At 42.0% G+C, this 26,036-nt stretch overlaps 1 protein-coding gene across 3 annotated transcripts in view; it reads left to right on the top strand.

Annotated features, from left to right (window-relative positions):
• Positions 1–26,036, top strand: part of LOC122549127 (cytosolic non-specific dipeptidase-like) — a 67,305-nt gene that overhangs the window by 17,757 nt on the left and 23,512 nt on the right. For 2 of the 3 annotated variants that reach the window (XM_043688443.1, XM_043688442.1), the window contains exons 2-5: positions 5,870–5,959; positions 7,776–7,919; positions 8,240–8,402; positions 24,674–24,762. In XM_043688443.1, coding sequence (XP_043544378.1) covers positions 5,900–5,959; positions 7,776–7,919; positions 8,240–8,402; positions 24,674–24,762 — 456 coding nt within the window. In that variant the 5' untranslated portion in view covers positions 5,870–5,899. Of the gene's footprint in view, positions 1–5,869; positions 5,960–7,775; positions 7,920–8,239; positions 8,403–23,775; positions 23,912–24,673; positions 24,763–26,036 lie in introns of those variants that run through there. The other variant, XM_043688444.1, reaches the window with a different exon arrangement.

Below are 26,036 nucleotides of genomic sequence, written 5' to 3'. Positions count from 1 at the left end.
GACAGCGAGGACATAAAAATCAAGGCCAATGGCTCTGCAATCTCCTCCCTTGCTTCCCAGAGAATCCTAGGATAAATGCCATCAGGCCCAGGGGACTTATCTATTTTCACCTTTTCCAGGATTTCCAACACCTCTTCTCTACATACCTCAAAGCCATCCATTCTACTTATTTGTGCCTCAGTATTCTCATCGACAACAATGCCCTGTTCCTGAGTGAATACTGAAGAAAAGTATTCATTCAGTGTCTCCCCAATCTCTTCCGCCTCCACACGCAACTTCCCCCTACTATCCTTGACTGGACCTATTCCTACCCTAGTCATTCTTTTATTCCTAACATACCTATAGAAAGCCTTAGGGTTTTCCCTAATCCTATCGACTAAGGACCTTTCATGTCCCCTCCTTGCTGCTTTTAGCTCTCTCTTCAGGTCCTTCCTGGCTACCCTATAACTCTCAATCGCCCCAATCTGAGGGAAGGAAGCAAAGTTAACATTTTGAGTCCAGTGATTCTTCATCAGAGAGAGTGAGGGCTAGGTAAGTGAGGCTATGGATAGCCGGTCAGGAAAGAAGATAAACTAAATAAATGATAATAAGAGCTAAGATTAGAAGGGAATGGGTGAGCTGTATTTAAGCAACTCATAATGTGATAATAGACCTAAGAGTAAGTAACTGTTAGAATGAGTGACTGTGCTCTAAGTAATCCATATCATAGCAGGACTGGTATGTGGTGGATAAAAAACATGGAAGGTCAGAGTTAGGCTCGGCTCTAAAGTTATTGAAATCGATATTGAGTCTTAGAGGCTGCAGAATTCTCAAGTGGAAAGTGAGATGTTCTTTGAGTTTGTGTTGAGGCTCGCTAAAACACTGCAGCTGGCCTGCGACAGAAGTATTGATGTGGACACACTGGTCTGTTGAAGCAGCAGGCAAATGGGAGCTCGGGATCATTTTTGTGCACGAATGTAGGTGTTCTTCAAAGCAGTCACCCAGTCTACGTTTCACCACCTCAATGTAGAGGAAACCACACTGTGAACAGCGAATGCAGTACAGTAGATTGAATGAAGTATAAGTAAATTGCAGCTTTGCCTGGAAGATGTGTACAGGGCATTGGATGGTCCAGAAGAATTAATTGACAAGGTTTGTTTCAGATGGAAAGAAACCTTTTCAATCGGGTTGACTCTAGGTAAGGAATTACCCTGAGAAAGGAACCAAGAAAGTGTGTGTGTGCGTGTCCGTGTGTGTGTCCGTGTGTCCGGGGCCATTGTGTAACGGACACGCCATATCATACCCCACGGGTATAGTCTCCATACCTGGCATCACAGTGGTACTACAAGTAATATACCTCGTATTTGTGAGTTCGTGCGATAGATGGCGAGTAATGATCTGTTCAGGGTAGCCCTTATCCCACAGGATGGTTTTGATGCACCCCACTTCAGTATCAAGCTTGCAGAAGAAATGACTATTTAAAAGTTGTTAATAAGGCCAATCTTAAAGCGGAGAAAGTGAGGACTACAGATGCTGGAGATCAGAAAATGTGTTGCTGAAAAGTGCAGCAGGTCAGGCAGCATCCAAGGAGCAGGAGAATCGATGTTTCGGGCATGAGCCCTTCTTAAGGCAATCTTAAAGCCTGTGGATTTATAGGAATCCTAATGTGTACAGTATTTGTGAAGGTATGTTTGTGATAAACAGCAGTAGAGAACCCGAATCAAATACCTCACCAGGACCTCTAGAAAAGTGGGCTGAGTTGATTGTTCTATTTCAAAGGCAAGTACAAGTTGGAGCTCATTAAAACACAAATTTTTATGCACAATTGTTGATTCAAATATAGCACAGGTATTGCCAATATATCAGAAATATGCAAGGGATAAGTGTCATTCATGGAGGGCAGATTTCTCATGGAGCCCAACAAAAATGTTTGAGAGATGGGCCTAAAGGGAATCCCATGGAAACACTTGATTTGGACATGTGTGGTGATGTTAAAACTTGCACCACTGCTGCTGAGATGGCGGTTTCAACAAATGGTGATTCATACACTAGTGGCAAGTCTAGATCACCACGGCATACAGCTTCAGGGCAGGTGTCTGTGGCTCTTTTTGCTAGTCTACTCGCCATGTACCACTCAACGTCAAATGAGCACATGGACACTGTATTGTGATTGACATGGAAGTACTGCTTAGTCTTTGCAGATGTGGAGGAATCCTTTACTGTGTGGAGAACTTTGCTCAAAACTGAAACAGTTCATTCAACCATTTGACAAGTTCATCATTATAGATAGGAAAGTGTAAAGAGACATCACTTTGTGTGTGTTTTGGATAGTCTGTACTTGGGTGGATGCACAAAGCCATGAAGACGAACCCTACCAAATAACACCTGACAGCTCAGTTCATGGGTGCAGCAACCTTCTATCTTGCTTTTGAGTAAGACTGTCCAGGCACGATAAGCAGCAGGTCCAATGCATGAATTTAGAATCTTCATTGAGAATGACTTCATGTTGTTGTTATGGTGGGTCATGGTGTTAAGAACAGTAGTTTGGATGATCACATCTACAGTAATTGTCACCTGTCTGACCAGCTTGATTGCTGTGTTTTGGTGCTTAAACTTAGCTACAGGCACAGTTGCATGGATAGCATGTTTTGAGATGTGATCCTCCATCCCATACCTTAAGGATATGCTGTCAGTAAGGGAATGAGTGATCAGCAGGCAGAAGGAGGGAAGCTGACAGGCAGTCAGGAAGGCCAAACTATGCATCTTGCTCAATAGGTTTTTTTGTGTTGGACAATGGTAAGAGTAATGATTCCTCCGGGGAGTGAAGCCAGAGCCTAGCTGCACAAAGGAAAGTTGAAAGAGAACTATAGTGGCAGGAGGTTCAATGAAAGGTACAGACAGGTTTTTTTCAACAGCTGTGTGACTCCATTGTGGTGTGTTACCTCCCTGGGGCCAGGCCAAACATGTCCCTGAGCAGCACTAGGGTATTCTGAAGCAGAAGGCAAACAAATCAGATATCGTGGTTCATAATGGGACCATATGGAGTACACCTTGAATGGATGGACCCAAGGATGTACAGAGGATCAGAGGGACCTCATTGTGCATGTCATAAATCCTCGAAGGTAGCAGGTCATCTAGATAAGGTTTTTAAGAACACATTTGGGTACTTGCCTTCATTAGTTGAGACAGTGAACACAAGGAGGTCATGATAGAGCTGTATACGTTAGTTAGTGCACAGCTGGAGTGCTGTGTGCAGTTTTGATCCCCAGATTATAGGAAAGATGTGTTTGCACTAGAAAGGGTGAGGAAGAGATTCACCAGGATGTTGCCTGGACTAGAGCAATTCACCTATGAAGAAAGTTTAAGTATCCAGGGGTTGTTTGCCTTAGAAGGCGGTTGAATTGGGACCTGAATGAGGTGTATAAAATTAAGTGGGGCATAAATATCTACCATAGCAAGAAACCTTTCTCCTCTGTAAAGGAGTCAAGGGAAATAGATTTAATATAAAGGTTTAGAAGGCATTTGAGGAAAGATTTTGTTACACCCAGAAGGAAGTGGGCATCTGGAACTCATTGCCTGAAAGGATGGTAGAGGTGGGAACCCTTGCAAAATTTAAATATTTAGTTGAACTCTTGAAATGACATAGGATACAAGGCTACAGGCTAGGTACTGGAAAACAGAACAAGAATAGATTGCTATTTGATGACTGACATGGTCATCATGATGGACATGGACATGATGGGTTGAAGGGTTTCTTTCTGTGCTGTAAAAATAACTCTCTGCCTATCCCAATGCCTTTGGATTTTCAGATATGTCGGTATGGCTCGGAAGCCTTATGACACTGCCACACGATCATGTTTTGTGTGAAAGTCAGACAAGTTGTCTAGAATCCCACAATATACATGCACCAAATTAACCCTGCATTCTTGAAATGAATTATCAAGCTGGTTTGTGGCAGAATAGCCAACTTATATTCTAAACCATTGGCCAATTAGGGACATTTAAGCGACTCTTGGATAGACACATGGAAGATAGTACAGTGAAGGGGATATAAGTGATTCTGATCTTAGAGTAGGATGAAAGGCTGGCACAACCATGGAGGGCTGAAGGGTCTGTACTGTGCTGTATTGTTCTATGTTCTAGTTAGGCAGTTTCATGGCAGATTTTACATGTGCTGATATGCTAATGGTTTTGACATTAATTGAGGGAGAGGTACTTCTCAGAACTAGCACAATTCGTGCCTGATCCACAATTGGGCACACAGAGACTAGCTTTTCAACATCTACAGTTTGTTTTTTTTTCATAACTTTTGTCTACTTAGACCACAGGGTGAAGGAGCAGTAAGTAGAAGCAAATATTGCATCTGCTGTGCACCATTCAGTGCACCATAGCTTTAGGCCTGCAAGTTGAAAACGATGAAGGGATCTGTCCTTTGAGACATGTGAAAGCAAAGTTTTGTGTGGCTGCATCAAAGTGTGCATCGACCCTTAGTATGCAAACACCAAGTATCACTGCATGGAGGATCTACCTGTCCCCAGTGTTATGAAGGATTGGACTGGCATCATTGCCTTGGAATGCTCCATAGTTGGACAGTCCCCTGTCACTTGTTCCTCGTGGAGAAATTTGCAAAGAAAAACACCGTTGACTACAAGTCCATCAGGAAGTGGTCAGCATGGAGCACCCTTGAGACTTTGTGGGAAAAGGAGAGGGTGGATCCTATCATGTGGTTCCCTTATATGAGTCAGTCATTTGGCAGAATGCTTCATCACCGGAACTTTCCAACAAACACCAAAATATTGTTTGGCTGGTGGTGAGAAGAGCACTACCTGCACGATCTTTCCTGTGAGACCGGTTAGTCTGCCCTTGAAGCAACTGGAGGGATTTGAGTGTATCGAACATCGCATTCTGAAATGTGCCTTTGCAAAGGGAAGTCTGCCGAGAGCTACAATGGTTTTTGTTGATGTTTGTCCTTAGCAGCTCCATGATACAGAACTCTGCTTTAATGTCTGTTCCCTGAGACAAACATGGACTGCGCTTGGAGAACTATCAACTCAACTATTTGGTCTGCCTGAAACTTGTTGGTCTTCCAGAGCAAAAAGTTGATGTGGACTGAGTGTTGAGACTGGCACATTCCAAGGTCCAGGGACGCACTAAAGCTTGAGGCAGCTTCGAGAAGGCACAGTAGGTATGACCACAGTCTGAGGTCTTCATGCTGTTCAGTTATTGGACACTCCTACTATCTCAAATACACCTAAATATAATCTAGTTCAAGTAAGCATTTGGTTTGTTTGGATACAGTCAAACGTCGATATTTGTTTGATATGCTGCTTTACAGAACCGAACTGCGTTTGTGACTAGTACATTTTTAATTTTTTTTTAATAAAGTATACTTTTCAATAAAATGTGTAAGCAATGTGGGTTTACAAACTTTCCAGTATGAATAAATGTCACTTTTCTCCCCTCTTATTTATAGCTGTTTCAGATTGGAGGACGACTCTGTTTTCTGTTTCCTCGTTATTGTTCCTTACTGTGGGTGAATTCTCCCCTGCTATGTTGGTGACCTGTTGTGATTAATGTGACATCACACAGCAGACGTAATAAGAATATTTCAAAAAGTGATGGTGTTTGACATGCCAGAATAGAACTGGATGGAGCGCTTATGCAATTTAACTTTTTTTTAAAGCAGGAAAGATTTTGCATTGCTGTCACCTTTTGATTCTTTTTGGTTTTGTCTGAAAGGGTAAATAGAGGGTTAATAAGATCTGAATCTTGCCGCGTCTTAAATTCAGATGTTGCGGTGCGTGGCTGGGCGGTGCTTCAGCATTGCCTGGCCTTATAAACGGCAAGATGCTATCTTCAGTGACATTACTCAGCACTATTGTTGTTTCAGAATTTCAGCCGCTCTCTGCTTTCTGGGGCCATGGCAAACCTTGACAAACTTTTCAATTACATTGATGCTAACCAAGAGCTGTACGTAAAAGTAAGTTACTTTGTTGTTGGTGCACTTTGTAGCTGTTAATCTGTTCTCCATAACTCTATATTTTATATTTCCTTAGACTAAAGTTTTTTTTTGGAAATGTTCTGCAGTATGTTAAAGGAGCATTTATAATCTGAGCAAGATGAGAGGAAAATTAGTGTGACATCTAGCACTGCTGCCTCTCAGCACCAGGATCCCAGGTTCGATTTCGGCCTCGGGCGACTGTCTGTGCGGAGTTTGCACATCCCCCCTGCGTCTGCGTGGGTTTCCTCCGGGTACTCCGGTTTCCTCCCACAGTCACAAAGATGTGCAGATCAGGTGAATTGGCCATGCTAAATTGCCCATAATGTTAGGTGCATTAGTCAGAGGGAAATGGGTCTGGATAGGTTACTCTTTGGAGGGTCAGTGTGGACTGGTTGGGCTGAAGGGCTTGTTTCCACACTGTAGGGAATGTACTCTAAATCTAATCTGTTGATTGTGAGTCATTGCTGGGAATGAGACGTGTTGTAATGTATATAGCTGCATTGCATAAGACCTGAGGAACTTTCCTGCTTTTTCCCAGCATGTGATCAAATATGATCTGCACTCAGTACTTGTGTAACCCCTGAGTGTAGAGCAGACACCTCTGCAACTATAATTTCAACAGAAAAGTTTTGACACTGTGTGCAGCTGGTATGATGCAAAGGTGCCGGTATTGGACTGGGTGGATAGTTTGAAAATCGCACAACATTGGTTATAGTCCAATAAGTTTATTTGGAAGTACAAGCTCTTGGAGCACTGCGCCTTCATTAGGTGACTAGCTACAGGAACTTGTACTTCCAAATAAACCTGTTGGACAATAACCTGGTATTGTGTGATTTTTAAACTTTGCAGTTAGTATGTTCAACTTTATTATTTCGGTTAGAAGACTGGATGTAGTAGGGAGACAGTGTCTGTTGTCAGGAGTAGGATGTGGCAAGATCTGATTTTATCTCTGCTGTCAGACTGCTGTATCACCTTCATATGACATCTTGAAATGGTTTTGAGAAGAAAAACACAAATTTCTGGGGTGCAGGCAACCAAACAGATTGGAATGCTGTTTCTCAGTCCTTTTCCAGATATTTTTGCTGGTTTTCAGGAGGTGCATAGGACTGATTCACACATGAAAGGCCTCCTATTTATTATTTAAGTCAAATTTTACAGCACCTGTTGAATTTTAAAAATTTTCTTCAGCCTTTTAAGTGGGTTTTGCTGCAGAGAACTGGCACCATTCCTGAGCTGATGGAAATCTGATTGCTTCTGTCTCTCTTGTTCAAATCTGCAAGCTGTTCAGTTAGCACCGAACCAATCGCATAGTTGTTGGTTGGTTGAAGGCTTTTGTCATCACTAGTTTATCATTAATCCACAGATCAATCAGCTACTAGTTGTTAACCAGAGCTCCATTTGTACACAACCCTTTGGTTCCAGCTCACTTGCAAACTACTGTCCAACTACTACTGGAACAAGCGGATGTGTGAACAGTGTTTACAACAAGGGGTCCGGTTATTTGCTTTCAAAAACATGTAGTGCTCCTTGGCTTTGATACAGTTCTTTTCCCCTTTTCAGTCCACCATTAATAACACAAAAAAAAAGTTGTGGTCTTTACATTCAATACTGCGCAGTGCTTTGCAGAATGCAGCCTTTAATCCAGCCACTTAATCTTATTTGAAACTTCATTTCTTTTTTGATACAAATTCCCAACATAACCTCAGTTGATGTGTAATTCCACCTTAAATATGAAAATCATGACTTTCTTTTTATTAAAATCTAATTTACTTGACTGTCTGTCTGGTTTCCCTAGCGTCTTGCAGATTGGGTGGCCATTCAGAGTGTCTCAGCATGGCCAGAGAAGAGAGACGAAACCCGAAGAATGGTGGAGTTTGTGGGCAAAGAGATAGAGAAACTGGGGGGATCTGTGGAACTAGTTGATATTGGGCAACAAACGGTGAGAACTAAAGTTTAATATGAAACTTCCTTCAAGTTTTTGTAAGCCTGTCAGTTCCAATATTTTCCTTCTCAAAGTGACGTGAATTCCTTGGGGCTGACAACCCACTTATGCTTTTTGGTATCTCAACAGTTTTATTCATGTAGTCAGTTCTTTTGGAATTCTACATCCAAAATGGCTCTCTCTCGCTCTTGTTTGTTCTCACTTGCTCTGTCTGTCGCTCGATCGCTCGCTCTCGTCCATCTGTGTCTGCAGCAACAGTCTTCCGTAAATTTAGCATCTCATTGAATACAATGTGCTTTTTCTTTATTTTAAATTAGCTGCCTGATGGATCAAAGATCCCTCTTCCTCCCATCCTATTGGCGACACTAGGCAATGATCCAAAAAAGAAGACAGTATGTATCTATGGTCACCTGGATGTTCAACCTGCACAAGTTGAGGATGGATGGGACACTGAACCCTTCACACTGGTTGAGAAAGATGGTGAGAGGGTTTCTGTTTATCTATAGTCAGCACTGAAAATCCTTTGCTAGCTTGCATTCTGGAACCAGACATTGACGAAAGCAGGCTTGGTCGCTTGGTCTCTGACCTTTCACTTTATTCTGACCAGGCAAATCTGCAAAACAGTTCAAGTTTCCAAAAAATAATAATCAGAGCTGGTCAGTAAGAGAAGCGAAAGTGAATAAAGAGAAACCTTTTCATTCAGCAAGTGGTTCAGATCTGGAAATTACTGCCGAAGAATGTGCTGGAGGCAAGTTCAGTTGAGGCATTATACCAGTGGTATTGACACTGGACCCGTGATTCTGAGACCCAAGCTAATACTCTGGGGACATGAGTTCAAATTACATTGTGATTGATTCAAATTTTACCATCTGATCCATGAAAATCTTGAATTTTTAAAAATCTAATAACAATCACTGCTGTCAAAACCCAACTGGTTCACAAACATCCTTCAAGGGAAGGAAATTTTCCATCCTTACTTGGTCAGGTCTGCATGTGACTCCAAACCCACAATTACATAGCTGACTCCCAGCCCTGCCCTGAAATGACCCGAGAAGCCACTCCGCTCAAGAATGTTTAGGGATGGGCAACTGTTTAATCTATAAACTAGTTCAGTACTGAACTCTGTTTTACAACTTGTGAAATTTGCACACTCCTCATTTAGGTTGTAAGTTCCATAGCACACGACTGAGGCATTCTACCTTCACTTCCCTTGTAGTAGTCAAGCATTAATCAAAGCAGTGTATGTATTAATCTCTCTTTTCTGTGCATACTTTCATGGAGACTACATCTCAGTCCAAATTGCTATTATTCAATCATGTGTAGCATTATTACTTTGTCTAGTTTCCTTGAAGGAGCAATTTTGAGTTTCAATTTTGGCCTTAGGAAATGTGTTTCAATATTTTAATGCAGTTTTGTTTTGTTCATATTCAGATCCTGTTCTCGGCAGTTTTTTTTTTAGAATGCAGCTGGTCATCACTTTAAAATCATGAGAAAGAATGTGGTGAAATAATCTGGAACTGAAAACCATTTTTTGTTTAACTAAAGTCATGTGAATATTTGTCGTTATTGGTTTGCTGATACTTTCAAAGTATCAGCAATTTGTCAAAGACTGAGTTTTGCACATATCCAAAAATCTATTAGTCACTGACATTTCCCCTTCCTGGATTTTCTGAGGCTGCTCTACTTATATTTTTACATAATATATTAGTCTTTATTTTGATAATACACTCAGCAATTTGGTACTTTCAGTTTTACACTTGGCTATGCATTGAAAATGCTAAAATTGTTCTTTCAGCGAATGCCTGACTCTTGGACTTATCACATAATTTTCTGTTTTTGTTTTTAATGTCAGGATCTGCTCCCGTTAGTCATGCCAACATGCTAGTCATTGCTGTCTTTCCTTTGAAGGTACCCTTTATATTAACATTGATCTGGACAAGACAGCAGAATAATGATGTGAGGTTTTCTTTACAAGACGATCTGTAACAAACAATGTGTTGAGGAGACCTGCCAGATCTATAAAGGGGATATTCAAATAACTAGTGCAGCTTTTGAGATTACCTCTTGATGTCTAGGTGAGGAGGCTAGATGGGAAGTCTGTTAATTGGGGATATCTTTAGACCTCTGCATGGAGTAGAAGTCAGAATTAATTAAATTTTAGGTTTTTGCTACTTAAAATGGATGGGAAATTATGTTGGGAATATCGCTCTTCTTTAGCAATTTACTACTACTGTCCCTGAGTGTGTTTACAGGGAAACTACATGAGTTCATGAAGAAGAGAGAAATTGATGATGCTACTCGTGTGGGATGAGGTAACATGTGCAGCATAAACAATGAATGGATTGGTTTAAATTTAATCATTTATATTGTCACATGTATTCAATATAAAATACAGTGAAAAGTTTATACGGTCGCCATTCTCACTAACTTAAAATAAAGAAAGATAATTTTGTGTTGTAATTAAGACCATAAGACAGAGGAGCAGCAGTTAGACCATTTAGTCCATCAGGTCTGCTCTGGCGTTCAATGACGGTTGTTAAGTTTCTCAGCCCCATTCTCCCTGGAACCCCATGATACTCAAAAACCTATCTATCTCAGTCTTAAATACACTCAATGACCTGGCCTCCCCTATCTTACATTGCATGGAAGTATGTCATTCTCAAACTTTTCACTTGTCCTCTATAGCTAGAACATAAGACATTGGAGCAGATGTAAGCCATTGAGCCCATTGGATCTGCTCCAACATTTGATTAAATCATGACTGGTCTGATGTTACTCAACTCTACTTTCCTGCTTTTCCCCCCAAAGCCCTTGATTCCCTTGCAGATTAAAAATCTGTCTACTGATTGGCCATCCACTGAATTGGATTTGGTCAGAATCATAGAGATATACAGCACGGAAACAGACCCCTTTGGTCCAACTCGTCCCCTGATGACCAGATATCCTAACCTAAAAGAACATTACAGCGCAGTACAGGCCCTTTGGCCTTCGATGTTGCACCCACCTGTGAAATTAATCTGATGCCCTCTGACCTACACCGTTCCAATATTATCCATATACATGTCCAATGCCCTTAACATCGGCAAGTCTATTACTGTTGCAGGCAGACCGTTCCACACCCCTACTACTGAGTAAAGAAACTGCCCCGATATCTGTCCTAAATCTGTCAATGTAAAGCTATGTCCCCTTGTGTTAGCCTTCACTATCTGAGGAAAACTCACTGTCCACCCGAATTAACCCTCTGATTATCTTGTATGTCTCGGTTTAAGTCACCTGTCAATTTCTTCTCTCCAATGAAAACAGCCTCAGTTCCCTCAGCCTTTCCTCGTGAGACCTTCCTTCCATGCCGGGCAACATCCTAGTAGATCTCCACTGAACCCTTTCTAAAGCTTCCACACCATTCCTATAATGTGGTGAACAGAATTGTACACAATACTCCAAGTGCGGCCTTGCCAGTGTCTTGTACAGCTGAAGCATGACCTCGTGGCTCCAAGACTCAATCCCTCTACCAATAAACGGTAACACACCATATGCATTCTTAACAACTCTATCAACCTAGGTGGCAACTTTCAGGGATTTATGCGCTTGGACACTGAGATCTCACTATTCATCTACACTGCCAAGAGTTTTACCATTAGCCCAGTACTCTGCATTCCTGTTACTGCTTCCAAAGTGAACTACCTCACACTTCTCCGCATTAAATGCCATTTGCCATTTCTCAGCCCAACTCTGCAACTTATCTATGTCCCTCTGTAACCCACAACATTCTTTGGCACTATCCACAACTCTGCCTGCCTTAGTGTCATCTGCAAGTTTACTAACCAAATTTAGTCACTTACCTTCCCCCAGTTATACTTCTTTCCCTGTGGTATATACCTACCCCTGCCCATTGCTATTGTAAACATAAGCAAATTATGGTCACTATCACCAAAGTGCTCACCTACCTCCAAATCTAACACCTGGCTGGGTTCATTCCCCAGTACCAAATCCAATATGGCATCATCCTTATTGGCCTGTTTACGTACTCTGTCTGAAAACCCTTCTGCACTCATTGAACAAAAACTGACCCATGCAAACTATAGTATTTCCAGTCAATATTGGGCAAGATAAAGTCCCCCATAATAACTACTGTTACTGTCACTCCTATCGCGAATCATCTTTACTATTCTTTCCTCTACATCCCTGGAACAATTCGGAGGCCTGTGGAAAACCCCCAGTAGGGTGACCTCTCCTTTCCTGTTTCTAATCTCAGTCCAAACTACTTCAGCCGATGAGTCCTCAAACGTTATCTCAGCTGCTGTAACACTACTCTTGATCAACAATGCCACAACCCTGCCACTTTTACCATCTTTGCTGTTCTTGCTGAAACATCTAAATCCCAGAATTTAGCTGTGGGCGGCACGGTGGCACAGTGGTTAGCACTACTGCCTCACAGCACCAGAGACCTGGGTTCAATTCCCATCTCAGGCGACTGACTGTGTGGAGTTTGCACATTCTCCCCGTGTTTGCGTGGGTTTCCTCTTGGTACTCCGGTTTCCTCCCACAGTCCAAAGATGTGCAGGTCAGGTGAATTGGCCATGCTAAATTGCCCGTAGTGTTAGGTGAAGAGGTAAATGTAGGGGAATGGGTCTGGATGGGTTGCGCTTCGGCGGGTCGGTGTGGACTTGTTGGGCCGAAGGGCCTGTTTCCACACTGTAATCTAATCTAATCTAGAATCTGTAACAACCATCCCAGTCTCTTCTCTAGCCATGTTGTGGCCATTTCAGAGACATCAAAGTCCAGGATACCAACCCATGCTGCAAGTTCATCCACCTTATTCCGGATGCTCCTGGCATTGAAGTACACACATTTCAAACCAACGTCCTGATTCCCGGTGCCCTCTCGCGACCTTGTAAACTATCCTTGACCTCACCAACCTCAACCTCCTGTATACTGGAACTACAATTTAGGTTCCCATCTCCTTGCTCCATTAATTTAAATGCCCCCAAAAAACATGAGCAAATTTCCCCCCAGGATTTTGGTACCATCCTGTTTGTAGAGGTCCCACCTTTCCCAGAAGGAGCTCCAATTATCCAAGAATCCAAAACTCTCCCTCCTGCACCATCCCTGCAGCCACGTGTTCAGCTCTGCTCTCTCTCTGTTCTTTCCTTCACTAGCACGTGGCACAGGCAACAAACCAGAGATGATAACTCTGTTTGTTTGTTCTAGCTCTAAACTTCCATCCTAGCTCCCTCAATTTCTGCCTTAAATCCCCGCCTTTTTTCCTACCTATGTCATTGGTGCCTGTGTGGACCATGATTTAGGGCTGCTCCCCATCCCCCTCAAAAATCCTGAAAACACAATCAGAGACATCACGAACCCTGGCACCTGGGCAGCAATACACCTCCTTCCCACAAAACCACCAATTTGTCTCCCTAACTATGGAGTCCCCAATGACTAAAGATCTGCTCCTCTTCTTCCTTCCCCTTTGGGCAACAGGGACAGTATCTGCGCCAGAGCCCTATGCCCCATTGCTTACCCCGGTAAGGCAAGCCCCACACACAAATCCAAAACTGTATACTTGTTGAGGGGAACCACCACAGGAGATACCTGCACTGCCTGCTGGTTCCCTTTCTTACCCCTGACAGTAACCCATCTACCTTCACGTGGCTGTGGGGTAACTACCTCCCTGTAATTCCTTTCAATAAACCCCCTCCGCTTCCTGAATGATCTGAAGTTCATCCAGCTCCAGTTCCCTAACACGGTACTTGAGGAGCTGTACTTCGGTGCACTTTGCACAGATGCAGTCAGCAGGGACACTAGAGGTGACACTTACCTCCCACATACTGCAAGAGGAACATTCAACTGCCCTAACCTCCATTCCTATTATTCTAAATTCCCAAAAAGACCACTGTAAAAAACATGAAACATGAAAGAAAACACATGTCACATTACCAACTGATGCATGGAACTTTTTTTTTGTTTGGAGGAGGATGGGTGGGAAATACTACCTTAGTGTTTCAGGTAAAGCAACCGCCCAAATATGTAACCTCGTGACCTCTCCAACTGCCTCCAGTTCTTTTCAGGAACTGAAAAGAAAACCAGAACTAAAATAAATTTAAACTGTGTACTCAAGGATCCCGACAGGCTCCACTGCTCCCTGATGACCTTGTGACCTCTCCGACAGCCTCCTGGAACCTAATCTAGTCCCATTTGGCAGCACTTGGCCCATATCCCTCAACCTTTACTATTCAGATACCCATCCAGATGCCTTTTAAATGTTGCAATTGTACTCTCCTCCACCACTTCCTTTGGCAGCTCATTCCATACATGTACCAACCTTTGTGTGAAAATGTTGCCCCTTTGGTCTCTTTTATATCTTTTCCCCTCTCACCCTAAACCTATGCCCTCTTGTTCTGGACTCCCTCCACCCCAGGGAAAAAAACTTTGTCTATTTATCCTATCCATGCCCCTCATAATTTTGTAAACCTCTATAAGGTCACCCCTCAGCCTCTAACATTCCATGGAAAACAGCCCCAGCCTATTCAGCCTCTCCATATAGCTCAAATCCCCCAACCCTGGTAATATCCTTGCAATTCTTTTCTGAACCCTTTCAAGCTTCACAACATCCTTCTGATAGCAAGGTGATCAGAATTGCATGTAATATTCCAAATGTGGCCGAACCAATGTCCTGCAACATAACCTCCCAACTCCTGTACTCAGTGCTCAGACCAATAAGGGAAAGCATACCAAAAGCCGCCTTCACTATCCTATCTACCTGTGACTCCACTTTCAAGGAACTATGAACCTGCACTCCAAGGTCTCTTTGTTCAGCAATACTCCTGAGGACCGAGGACCTTACCATTAAGTGTATAAGTCCTGCTAAGATTTGCTTTTCCAAAATACAGCACCTTGCATTTATCTGAACTCCATCTTCCACTCTTCAGCCCATTGGTGCATCTGATCAAGATCCCATTGTAAACTGAGGTAACCACCTTCGCTGTTTATTTTGCTAACACTCTGTTTAGTGTTTTGTTTTAAACTACTTTAATAATGCTCTCCTTTTACAGTCACTCTCCCATTCCACTCAACTCAATTCCCACAGTGGTTTGCTGTGCTCTGTGTTCCAGCCATCTTCAGCAAACTCAATTTCAATCTGTGGCCTCTGTTTGCTAACTTTTTTCATAGTTCAAGATTTCTGTTGTGAGAAACAAAGCTCACACACTTCAATAATTTCAGTTCAAGACAAAATCTGAATCAGTAGTGTCCTTTATTTTACTCTTGCAAGAGGGTGTGATGTCCACTGTCTACAAGGCAAGGGACACACACACCGGATTCATCTAATACACGATATTTATATAATTTGGTTTCTATTTTTTTATTTCATTGCTCCTCCCCGTTTACATCTTCCACTTCTCTAAGACCGGCACCCATTACTCCTGTTTATCTCTTGCCTTATCTGGCCTTATCTGTGACAAAATGCTTATTTCTGGCCTCACAAGGCCGTTTGACCACATCCCGCTGTGGGTCATTGTTAGGCATATCCTTTCTTCACCATTATCTACTCCCTCCATCTGTGCCTTCCCCTACCATACTGATCCTTATGACCCTTTTAATTGGGGTTTGTTCCTGTTTCTGTAAAAATGGGAAACAGATGTCCATACCTACTGTTTGTACAGGCGTATCTGGCTTAACCTACATCCTCACAGCACCTTATCTATTTGTCTGTAACATCTACCATTGTTTTGCAGTCACGTTTCATTCTTGCACACAATTCTAGCTAATACAAAACAATTATGTATTTCCTCCACATAGTTTGCATTCTAGTTGACTCAGCTCTTGGCTGAAACAATTACACACTGGTGAGTTCATTTACCTTGCATAAGTAATTATAATTGCAGAAGTATCACTACTTTACCTATATCTCACAATTTCCCCTTTTTCTTTAATTACCATTTGTTATCTTCTGCATGTTTCCTTTAAGCATCGCCCCGAAATTCGCAAGCATCATTCCAGAGATTTCATCCATCTTGGTCTCACTCATCCCCTCATTGTTTAGTCGATAAAGTTTCTCTGCCTGATTCCCTTGTAGGAGCATCTGTTTCATTAAGGCTGTCTCAACTAGTCTTTGGGTGAGCCCTCGTGTACAGGGTATGATACAACAGCCAATGACCACCAATACCCCGACTACTACTATCAGGGAAGTAAGGATGGAAACCACCACCCCCTTCCATTTTCCAAACCATGATTCAAGCCATCCCGTGAGAGATGTCTACTCCTGAATTCTCAGCCAGTTCCTCTGCTAATGTAGTCAATCCCCTTAAGGCCCGAGTAATTGAACCATCAGGCACGGTATTATTAGGAATCAAGATACAACAGCTTCTTCCTAACATCACACACCCTTTTTCTGCTAAAATTATATCAAGGGCCATTCTGTTTTCCTATGCCATCCTACTTGTCGCATCAAGCTGTTCTGTTATTCCTTTAACCACATCTCTTGTATAATTTATAAATCGCTGTTGATTATAGAAAATGTAATTTATCCAATCTACATTTTTATTAATTGTTACCCACCAGAAGAGAGCTGACTCAAAGCCTGCTGCAATCTGGTTGCGAGCCTTGAACTCATCAGGTACCCACCAAGGGACTCCTATAGAATCGAGATAAATCCTGTCATCGAAAGAAGTGTCTAACAGTAATCTCTTACCCCTTCCCTTTTTCCCTACTATCTTTTCCTTCTCAAATGCCAGGGTAAATGGAATTGCCAATTGTACAATTGCTCTCCAATCCGGAGGTAGCGTGGGTCTCAATATTTTGCCTCCACAGTACCACCACAGATCCGCTCGGAACATTTAGTGCTGAGTAGTTCCCTCTCTTGTCCGTTTCAGTGACATTCTTAATCTCTGTACACAATTTCAGCTCCCCCAAATCTCTAGACCGATTTGTATCTCGTCTACGCACACACGACGTGTGATTTCCAACTGCGGCTGAAAACGGGGGGGGGGTGCTTTTAAATCTTTCTTCAAGGGAGGGAACTTCAGAGATAGGGAGGTACAATTCCTATCATTCATACAGTCTCATCCTGATACAGAGCTATCATACATTTCATGCCCCTCCTGTCTTGCTTCCACCCGAGTGGAAAGGGATCCGCCTGGGCCACTGGCCTACCGGAGGCACATGCATAGCAATTGCTTTTGTTCAGACTTTTTACAGTATACTTTACCCATTCAACCCAGGCATTTGCATCCCTGTACCCATTTTCTATTTCGATGGTCTGTTTCAAGCCCTTTACCTCTATAATTTTTACTACTTTAGGATCATCAGGAGGGGTGAAAGGTTGTCTTATTATCCAGTAGTTCTGCCCGTTTTCCCTGTCCTACGCTAATTCAAAAACAGCCTGAGAAATCCTTCCCGTTTGCTTTAATTTCTATCCCAAATGTTTCATCTAATTGTATCTCATAGGTGCCCCCGCCCCCAGACTTGCTTTAGTGCCACGTAGTTTTCTTTATTATTAGGTATATTGGGTTACACTTTTTATCGGGACAATCGCGAGCTGGTCGGAAGGGGGCCTGGTGTACTGTGACGAGACCATTATACCCAGTACCATCCCCATAGGACTTGAGATGTATCTCTGAGCTGCGGTACTGTCTCTACTTATCTACATCCCCACAATTTACTAAGCTGCATGCATCAGCGTCTATTACTTGTAGATTATCAGACTCCGGAACCATTAATAATACATATGAAGATGATATTTGACAAAATTCCAATACTAAGAGGGCTAACATCATAACTCTAAGCATTCCCAGTATTCTAAAAATCATGCTGAAGCACAAAAAGACTTAATATACAATCCTACAGAAATGATCCCGCGCTCGCGTCGCCACTGTATAATCAGTTACTCATAGTCTCTTTAGTCTGAGTTTCAGTGGGTCTTGCGTTGACTCGGCTGTCCAGACTTCTTCCTCAACTGGAGATTCCACTGGCCCTTTGATCTGAGTGTAGTGAGTCCAGCCTTTCTCCGCCGTCCTTATTGCCGTTTCGGTAGTCAAAAGAGCCTGATACGACCCTTCCCAGTCCGGTTGCAATTTAGTCCCTGTCCATGATCTTACTAAGACCCAATCGCCCGGCCGGATGGGATGAACGGTGAATTCAAGGGGTGGAGTCTGTGCCAAGAAACCCTGTTTCCTGAGGAAAGACAAAGAGGAGGACAAGCCCAGTATATACTTCTTTAAGAACAAATCTTTAGTTTCTGGGATTGGCAGTGGCCAGAGATAGGAATTTCCCGAGGACCTGGACAGTAGGTATTAGGGGATAAACCACCACTTCCTGTGGATTCAGAGCTGCTTCTTTTGTTACCTCATCAGCCAGTAATGTAGCTTTCCATTCTTTAATTTACAATGAATTAATGCAGTCATGTTTTACATTAACCATGAAAGTCACTGAGACTGCGTGAAGGGATCCTGCCAATTAATATTGATTCAGGCTAACGCAATCGATTTATTGTAAATATTAATTATTAATTATATATTATATAAATTATAAAAATCATTATGTAATTCAGGGTGGAAACACAAAAAAATGACCAAAACATTTTTAAAACTGTAATTGCGCAATTCTATTTGTTTACCAGTCACTTGTGCTTTCTCATTCTGTTTCTGTAATTGTTTTGCTCGAGCACACTCATTTTTAAGAACCTCCACAAATTTCAGAGCACCATTTGGGCGGCACGGTGGCACAGTGGTTAGCACTGCTGCCTTACTGCGCCAGAGACCCGGGTTCAATTCCCGCCTCAGTCGACTGACTGTGTGGAGTTTGCACGTTCTCCCCGTGTCTGCGTGGGTTTCCTCCGGATGCTCCGGTTTCCTCCCACAGTCCAAAGATGTGCAGGGTCAGGTGAATTGGCCATACTAAATTGCCCGTAGTGTTAGGTAAGGGGTAAATGTATGGGTGGGTTTCACTTCGGCGGGTCGGTGTGGACTTGTTGGGCCGAAGGGCCTGTTTCCACACTGTAATCTAATCTAATTTGCAGTTACTGCAGTCCCAATTTGGTGGCAGTATTTTGTCATGAGCGCAAAACTGATTCTTCGTGCCTCTCGTCACAAAACTGTCACCATAATCCAACTAATTCTTTTGTTCCCCGTACCTTGGGCTCAAATTTTAAGGATGACCTTGCTGCCCCTGTATCAACTAGGAAAACTACGTCCTCTTTATAAAGTCCCACCTTTAAATTTATCAAGGATTCCTGATGGGTCCCCGGGGGCAGGAACTCCTGACACCTCTATTTTTCATCAAGGTTCATAAACAGTACTGTCTTTACTTCCTTTTTCAAATTTGGACACTCTGTTAAAGTGACCCGTCCTTTCATAGTAATAACATCCCGCCTGTGGGGATTTCCACTTCGATCCTTGTCCCTGTCCACCAGACCCCTTAACATCCCCTCCTCGACAATTCCGGTTTCTTTCTCCTTTTAGTTTTGTGCTTTCCTTTATTATCTCATCAACCGTGGGCTATCATTATTTTTGCCTTTTGTTTCTACTTCTCATGTTATGTTGCCAAATCAATTGCTGACCCGATTTAACCAACTGAACAGCTTTAGGGCCACCTAATGGTAATTCTTATCACCCAATGTTTTATTTAGACCTTGAGAATTTTTGTTTTTTTTTAAAAGAAATTTTGCAATATTTCTTGCTCCCCAGAACTTCAAATACCAATTCATCAATTCATGCTTGACTAACTTTAAACCCTGTTCCTAAATATTTATATATTTACATTCATTTATTCAGTATTTAATATTTAAAATGTAAAATGCATACAGTTCCCAACTTTGAAATCCATTATAATTACTCAGTTTTAGTCCCTTAATTTAAATCCAAAATTAGTTTTCTTAAGTAGTCCTGACCAATCATTGCTCAATTACAATGCTATAGATCGTGAAATAATCAGAGCTGCCTTAAAAGGATTTGTCTATTCAAGTTTTAAAAAAAACTTCTAATGCATGAAAAATGGCCGAGTCCAAGGTCACAGATATTAACTATAGGATTTTGTTTTTACTACAATCTAATGTTGAACTGAAACTTCAACTGTCCTCCATAAATCGCTTTTATGTAAGGATAAAAGATTAGTTAGAAACTAATAGTAAGGCAGTCATGACCTGTAAAAAGAACAGGAGTTATCATTTTTTTTTCATAATCACTATAGAATCCTTAACCTTAAAAGAAATCATGTTAAGTTTTCATAATAAAAATCGGATTCAAAACAGTCCTGGAACTCAAGCTCCAGGGAATAAAGCGCAAACATTCAATCACCAACAAACAAATGTGCATTCAAACCAAATCACAAAGGGTTAAACTTTCTACCAGCTGTACAGCTCTTTTCATTCTCTCTCTTTCACACACCATATCTCACAGACACTTTCTGAGCTTCCCGCAACAACACCTCTGGGTGCTCCTCGCTTCAGCCCTCTATCTTTTGAATATTTTCCTGGATGTCTGGCCATGATTTAGTTACAAAGTGTACCCTCAGTAGCCCTTCAGCCACTAGCCCTTCCGACTTGAAGCATAATCTGATTCCTCCTGAATGTAAGGCTGTTTTCCATTCACATATAAATTCAAATATTTACAAACCCAGTCTTCGTCCGACCCGTACTTTGGCCAGAAGACGGCGGGACGAAGAATGGATTCCTTAGTCCATACAAAGCAACAATATTTAATCATCTTTATCCCTTGTACAAGTATTATTTTTCCAATTCCACAACATCCTGCCCAACGGACTTTCTGGAGGTATGTTGTAAGAGACCCTGCCTCCATTTCCATTGCCTTTATCTTTTGCTCTCCTGGAGGCTTTTTCCTTACCAAGGCACAACCCATATTGAATTCCTTCATTAGTCCCTTATTAACTACTAAAACTCAATCCCGGCCACCAAGGCAGTACTTAAAAGTCAATTTTCCTACCCTGGTCTGTGCACAGAATTGCCTGGACCCTTTTTGCCATATTTTCTATCGACCTCCTAGCACTGTCTGATTCAGATGTCTCTCTAGTGGGATGCGTACCAGTCGCCCAAGGGAGCGGACGCAACCGGCACACGAGACCGCTCCTCAATTGGGAACGGGACGCGTCTTCCCAGTGTCCAGGGCCAGCCACTCCCCACGGCGATAGAAGAACATCCCTGACAGCCCCCAGTTGTGAGAAACAAAGCTCACACACTTCAATAATTTCAGTCCGAGACAAAATCTGAATCAGTAGTGTCCTTTATTTTACTCTTGCAAGAGGGTGTGATGTCCACTGTCTACAAGGCAAGGGACACACACACCGAATTCATCCAATACACGATATTTATATAGTTTGGTTTCTATTTTTTTATTTCATTGCTCCACCCCATTTACATCTTCCACTTCTCTAAGACTGACACCCATTACTCTTGTTTATCTCTTGCCTTATCCGGCCTTATCTGTGACACAATGCTTATTTCTGGCCTCAAGGCCGTTTGACCACATCCCGCTGTGGGTCATTGTTAGGCATATCCTTTCTTCACCATTATCTATTCCCTCCATCTGTGCCTTCCCCTACCATACTGATCCTTATGACCCTTTTAATTGGGGTTTGTTCCTGTTTCTGTAAAAGTGGGAAACAGATGTCCATACCTACTGTTTATACAGGCGTATCTGGTTTAACCTACATCCTCACAGCACCTTATCTATTTGTCTGTAACATCTACCATTGTTTTGCAGTCACGTTTCATTCATGCATACAATTTTAGCTAATACAAAAACAATTATGTATTTCCTCCACATAGTTTGCATTCTAGTTGGCTCAGCTCTTGGCTGAAACAATTACACACTGGTGTGTTCATTTACCTTGCATAAGTAATTATAATTGCAGAAGTAACACTACTTTACCTATATCCCACACTGCTTATTGATATCAGTAATGCTCCTTTCTACTGTCTTCATAGGTTCAGCATTCTGTTGGACAAGATTTGCTCAAGTTCATAAAACTCAATATTGTTCTGGAAATTGTTGCATAATCAGACTTCTACCTGACTGCCAGATTTTTATTGCTAAAGTTAGGCAGCATGGTGACTCAGTGATTAGCATTGTTGCCTCAGCGCCCGGGACCTGGCTTCTACTCCATACTGTCTGTGTAGAGTTTGCACATTCTCAGTGTCTGTATGGGTTTCCTCACACAGTACATAGATGTGCAGGTTGGGTGGATTGGCCATGCTAAATTGCCCACAGTGTTCAGGGATGTGCAGGCTAGATGAATTAGCCATGAGAAATGCAGGGTAACAGGGATAGGGTAGGGATTTGGATTGGGTGGAATGCTCCTCAGAGGATCTGTAATTCGATGGGCTGAATGGCCTGCCTCTGCACTAAAAGAATTTTGGACAATTCACCCCACCCAGACCCCACCCACCATCTCTGTTACCATGCATTTCCCATGGCTAATCCACCTAACCTACACACCCCTGGACACCATAGGCAATTTAGCAAGACCAATCGACCTAACCTGCACATTGCTAGATTGAGAGAGGAAACCAGAGCACCTGGAGGAAGCCCACGCAGACTGGGGAGTACATGCAGACTGCACATAGATAGTTGCCAAGGGTGGAATTGAACTGGCGCTGAGGCAGCTTTGCTAATCGTTGAGTAACTGTGCTGCCCAACTTCAGCAAAAAAACTCTGACAAATCTGATTATTTAACAATTTCCAGAACAATATTGAGTTTTATGAACTTGGGCAAATCTTGTCCAACAGAATGCTGAACCTCTGAAGACAGTAGAAAGGAGCATTATTGATATCAATAAGCAGGAATCTTGAACTATGAGAAGTTAGCAAACAGAGGCCACAGATTGAAACTGAGTTTTATGGATGTGGCTGGAACACACCAAAGAGCACAGCAAGCCACTGTGGGAATTGAGCTGAGTGGAATGGGAGAGTGACTGTAAAAGGAAAGCATTATTAAAGCAGTTTAAAACAAAACACTAAACAGAGTATTACCAAAACAGTCTTATTTGATCAGTCCAACCTGGGTCCCTGGCACTGAGGCACTATTACAGCAATTTACTTTGAGATGCTTCTGAAACTTGCACATTTTGAGTAAAGTCCCGTTTTTGTCAAGAGAAAGCATTTAGTGTCTGTCACTTGGTTCCTAGTTGTGCTCTTTTAAATATTTTTAGGGGAAATTCCTCTCTGTCCCTGCATCAGACCACAAACAATTGGTGATCATCATTTTATTTAAATCCTGTTTCTGCTAGAAAGCAACATGAAGTCAGGGCTTTTGTTTTGTGCTCTTCAGGACTGGGATGCAAGAAAACCAGTTAAAAAGAGAACATCAATTTCTCTGTCAGGAGAATAGGGTGCTGATTGATTGGACTGCCATGAGCATAGAGATGCAGCCTGTTAACTGTTAACTACGCTGTTAACAGTGTAGACTGTTAACTATCAATCTTGGATCTTGACCTTCAGTTACTGGGCTCAAAATGTGACATGCTTGCGCATTCTAGGAACTAAATTTTAAGACACCGTACCCTGTTCTGTGTTGGCGAAAATATTTATATACACATTGTACCTTTTCTCACTGGGAAAGAGTGAAGGAGACTGTGTTAATCTTGGTACTTTCCATGGCAACACCCTGACTTATCAATGTCTACCTGCTTGGTCTAAGAAGTAAGATTGAAAGTTAGTTGTTTTTGCTATGTATCCATGCCAATGGTGGCTCAGCAGGTGCAGGTAAATGTGATTTAATTTAGTTTGGTATTGTTGGTCCATACAGACATGGTGGGCTGAAAGGTCTGCTTCTATATGACTATCTCTAACTGAACAGCACCCTCATGCCAGAAAGAAAGTTTCAACTTCTTGTGTCCTTTTAGCTCTGTTTAATTTCTGTATTACCAAGCAATTCTAGATCTTTTTAATCAACTTCTTCGTTCATGATATGACATACCTCTGGAGCAAGTGGAATTTATACCCAAGCCTCCTGGGACATGAACACTGCACAACCAAAGCGGAGTAATTATTTATTTATATCCTACCTCTCTTCAGACGTTTTAAACCTCTTCTTACCTCGAAGTACAAACCGGCATTTGCAAAAGTGCTTAAAGTTTAAATGGCTCCAACATTTTAGAGGTAGTCCGTTTTTAAGAAGGGTCAATGGTTGTTAGACTTGTTGATTAGTATTTGTGGAAATTTCTTCAGAAGAAGGTTATTGTTAAGATTCTATTTTTCTCTGTACTCCTCTCCAATTTTTCTTCATAATAATGCAAACTCACTTTTTTATGAGAAGACTGCAGCAGTTCAAGGCAGTAGCTCACCACCCCCTTCTTGAAGGTAACTAGGGATGGTCAGTAGATGCTCCGATACGATTAATGAATTTAAAGAAAAGTAGAAATGATTGCACAGTGCTTAACACCATTTCTAACTCCTCACATCGAGAAGTGAGTTGTGCACAGCTACGTGCAGCAAGATCTGGGCAGCACACCGGATCGAGCCAATTAAATGGCAAGTCACATTGATGCCAGATAATGACCATTTTCAACATTGAAGTGTAACCATCTTCCCTTGACATTCAGTGTCATTACCAACATTGCAACTCCCCACTCACCCAAACTTAACATGCCATAGTTGTTGCCCCCTTCTCGAAGGTGCTTGGGGATGGGCAATAAAAAGCTGACCTTGCCAGTTATTGCTGCCACATGTGTTTGAATGAATTTAAAAATAAAAGATTGCCACCTTGCTTCTTTAAAATATTTTTAATATTTGACATTTTAATAGGAAAACTATATGGCAGAGGGTCTACAGATGACAAAGGACCAGTGCTGGCATGGCTGAACTGTATTGAAGCTCTTCAAAAACTAAATCAGGTAATAAACTTTTTATCTTTCTGGCTTTTACGAAAAGAAATTGGCTGGGATGCATTATCTCCAGAAGGCAAAGAACAGTTCAAAGTTTTATGCTTACAACAGTCTTTCTTGGCCAGATAATAAACTTGCCCTCCTAAAATTGGTGCACAATTTAATGTTGGACCACAGTTGTTGTGTGGGCACATCATGGACTATGAACTTTGAGTAACCACTTTTGTACATTTCCTCATAGTTTTGACACTGCATTTTGCAGTGTTTACTCAGTGACAATTCACATTTCATTGCAAAGGGATGGGAATGAATTTTAATATTATACAGATTAGTTTCTTATTAAGTCATTGACTCCAGATTTGACTCCATTTTTGAAGGTTGTCAATCAGAGAGTCGATTACTTTTTGAAAACAAAATGATCCTGACCAGTTCAGTTTTGGAATGTTTGTACAGATCTTACTTTTAGCATGCCAGCAATCTAACTTTTTTTCTTTTTTATTCTTCCTTTTTCCTCATTACCTTCTATTTTCTCCACTACTTTCTCAACTTCTGCTTGGATGCAATTTCACACAGGATTTGCAGTTGGGACACAGACTGGCATTCCCATGTTAGGGAATCACAACCATATTTAATCCTGTCACAGAGTCATAGAGATGTACAGCACAGAAACAGAACCTTTGGTCCAACTTATCCATGCTGACCAGATATCCCAACCCAATCTAGTCCCACCTGCCAACGCCTGGCCATATCCCTCCAAAACCTTACTATTCATATCCCCATCCAGATGCCTTTTAAATGTTGCAATTGTACCAGACTCCACCACTTTCTCTGGCAGTTCATTGCACACAGGCACCAGCCTCTGTGTGGAAAAGTTGCTCCTTAGGTTTCCTTTTTTTTAAATATCTTTCCCCTCTTGCCCTTAACCTATGTCCTCTAGTTCTGGACTCCCCCATCCCAGGGAAAAGACTTTGTCTATTTACCCTATCAATGCCCCTCATGATTTTATAAACCTCTATAAGGTTACCCCTCAGCCTCCGACGTTCCAGGGAAGACCGCCCCAGCCTATTCAGCCTCTCTCTATAGCTCAAATCCTCCATCCTTGTAAATCTTTTCTGAACCCTTTCAAGTTGTGCTACATCCTTCCGATAGGAAGGAGACAAGAATTGCACATAACATTTCAAAAGTGGCCTAACCAATGTCCTGTACAGCCGTAACATGACCTCCCAACTCCTCCTGTACTCAATACTCTGACCAATAAAGGAAAACATAACAATCGCTGCCTT

This window comes from Chiloscyllium plagiosum, chromosome 4 (genome assembly GCF_004010195.1).
Source record: "Chiloscyllium plagiosum isolate BGI_BamShark_2017 chromosome 4, ASM401019v2, whole genome shotgun sequence".
Taxonomy (NCBI): domain Eukaryota; kingdom Metazoa; phylum Chordata; class Chondrichthyes; order Orectolobiformes; family Hemiscylliidae; genus Chiloscyllium; species Chiloscyllium plagiosum.
Note: the sequence above shows the minus strand (reverse complement) of the source record. Positions and strands in the feature narration are given on the sequence as shown.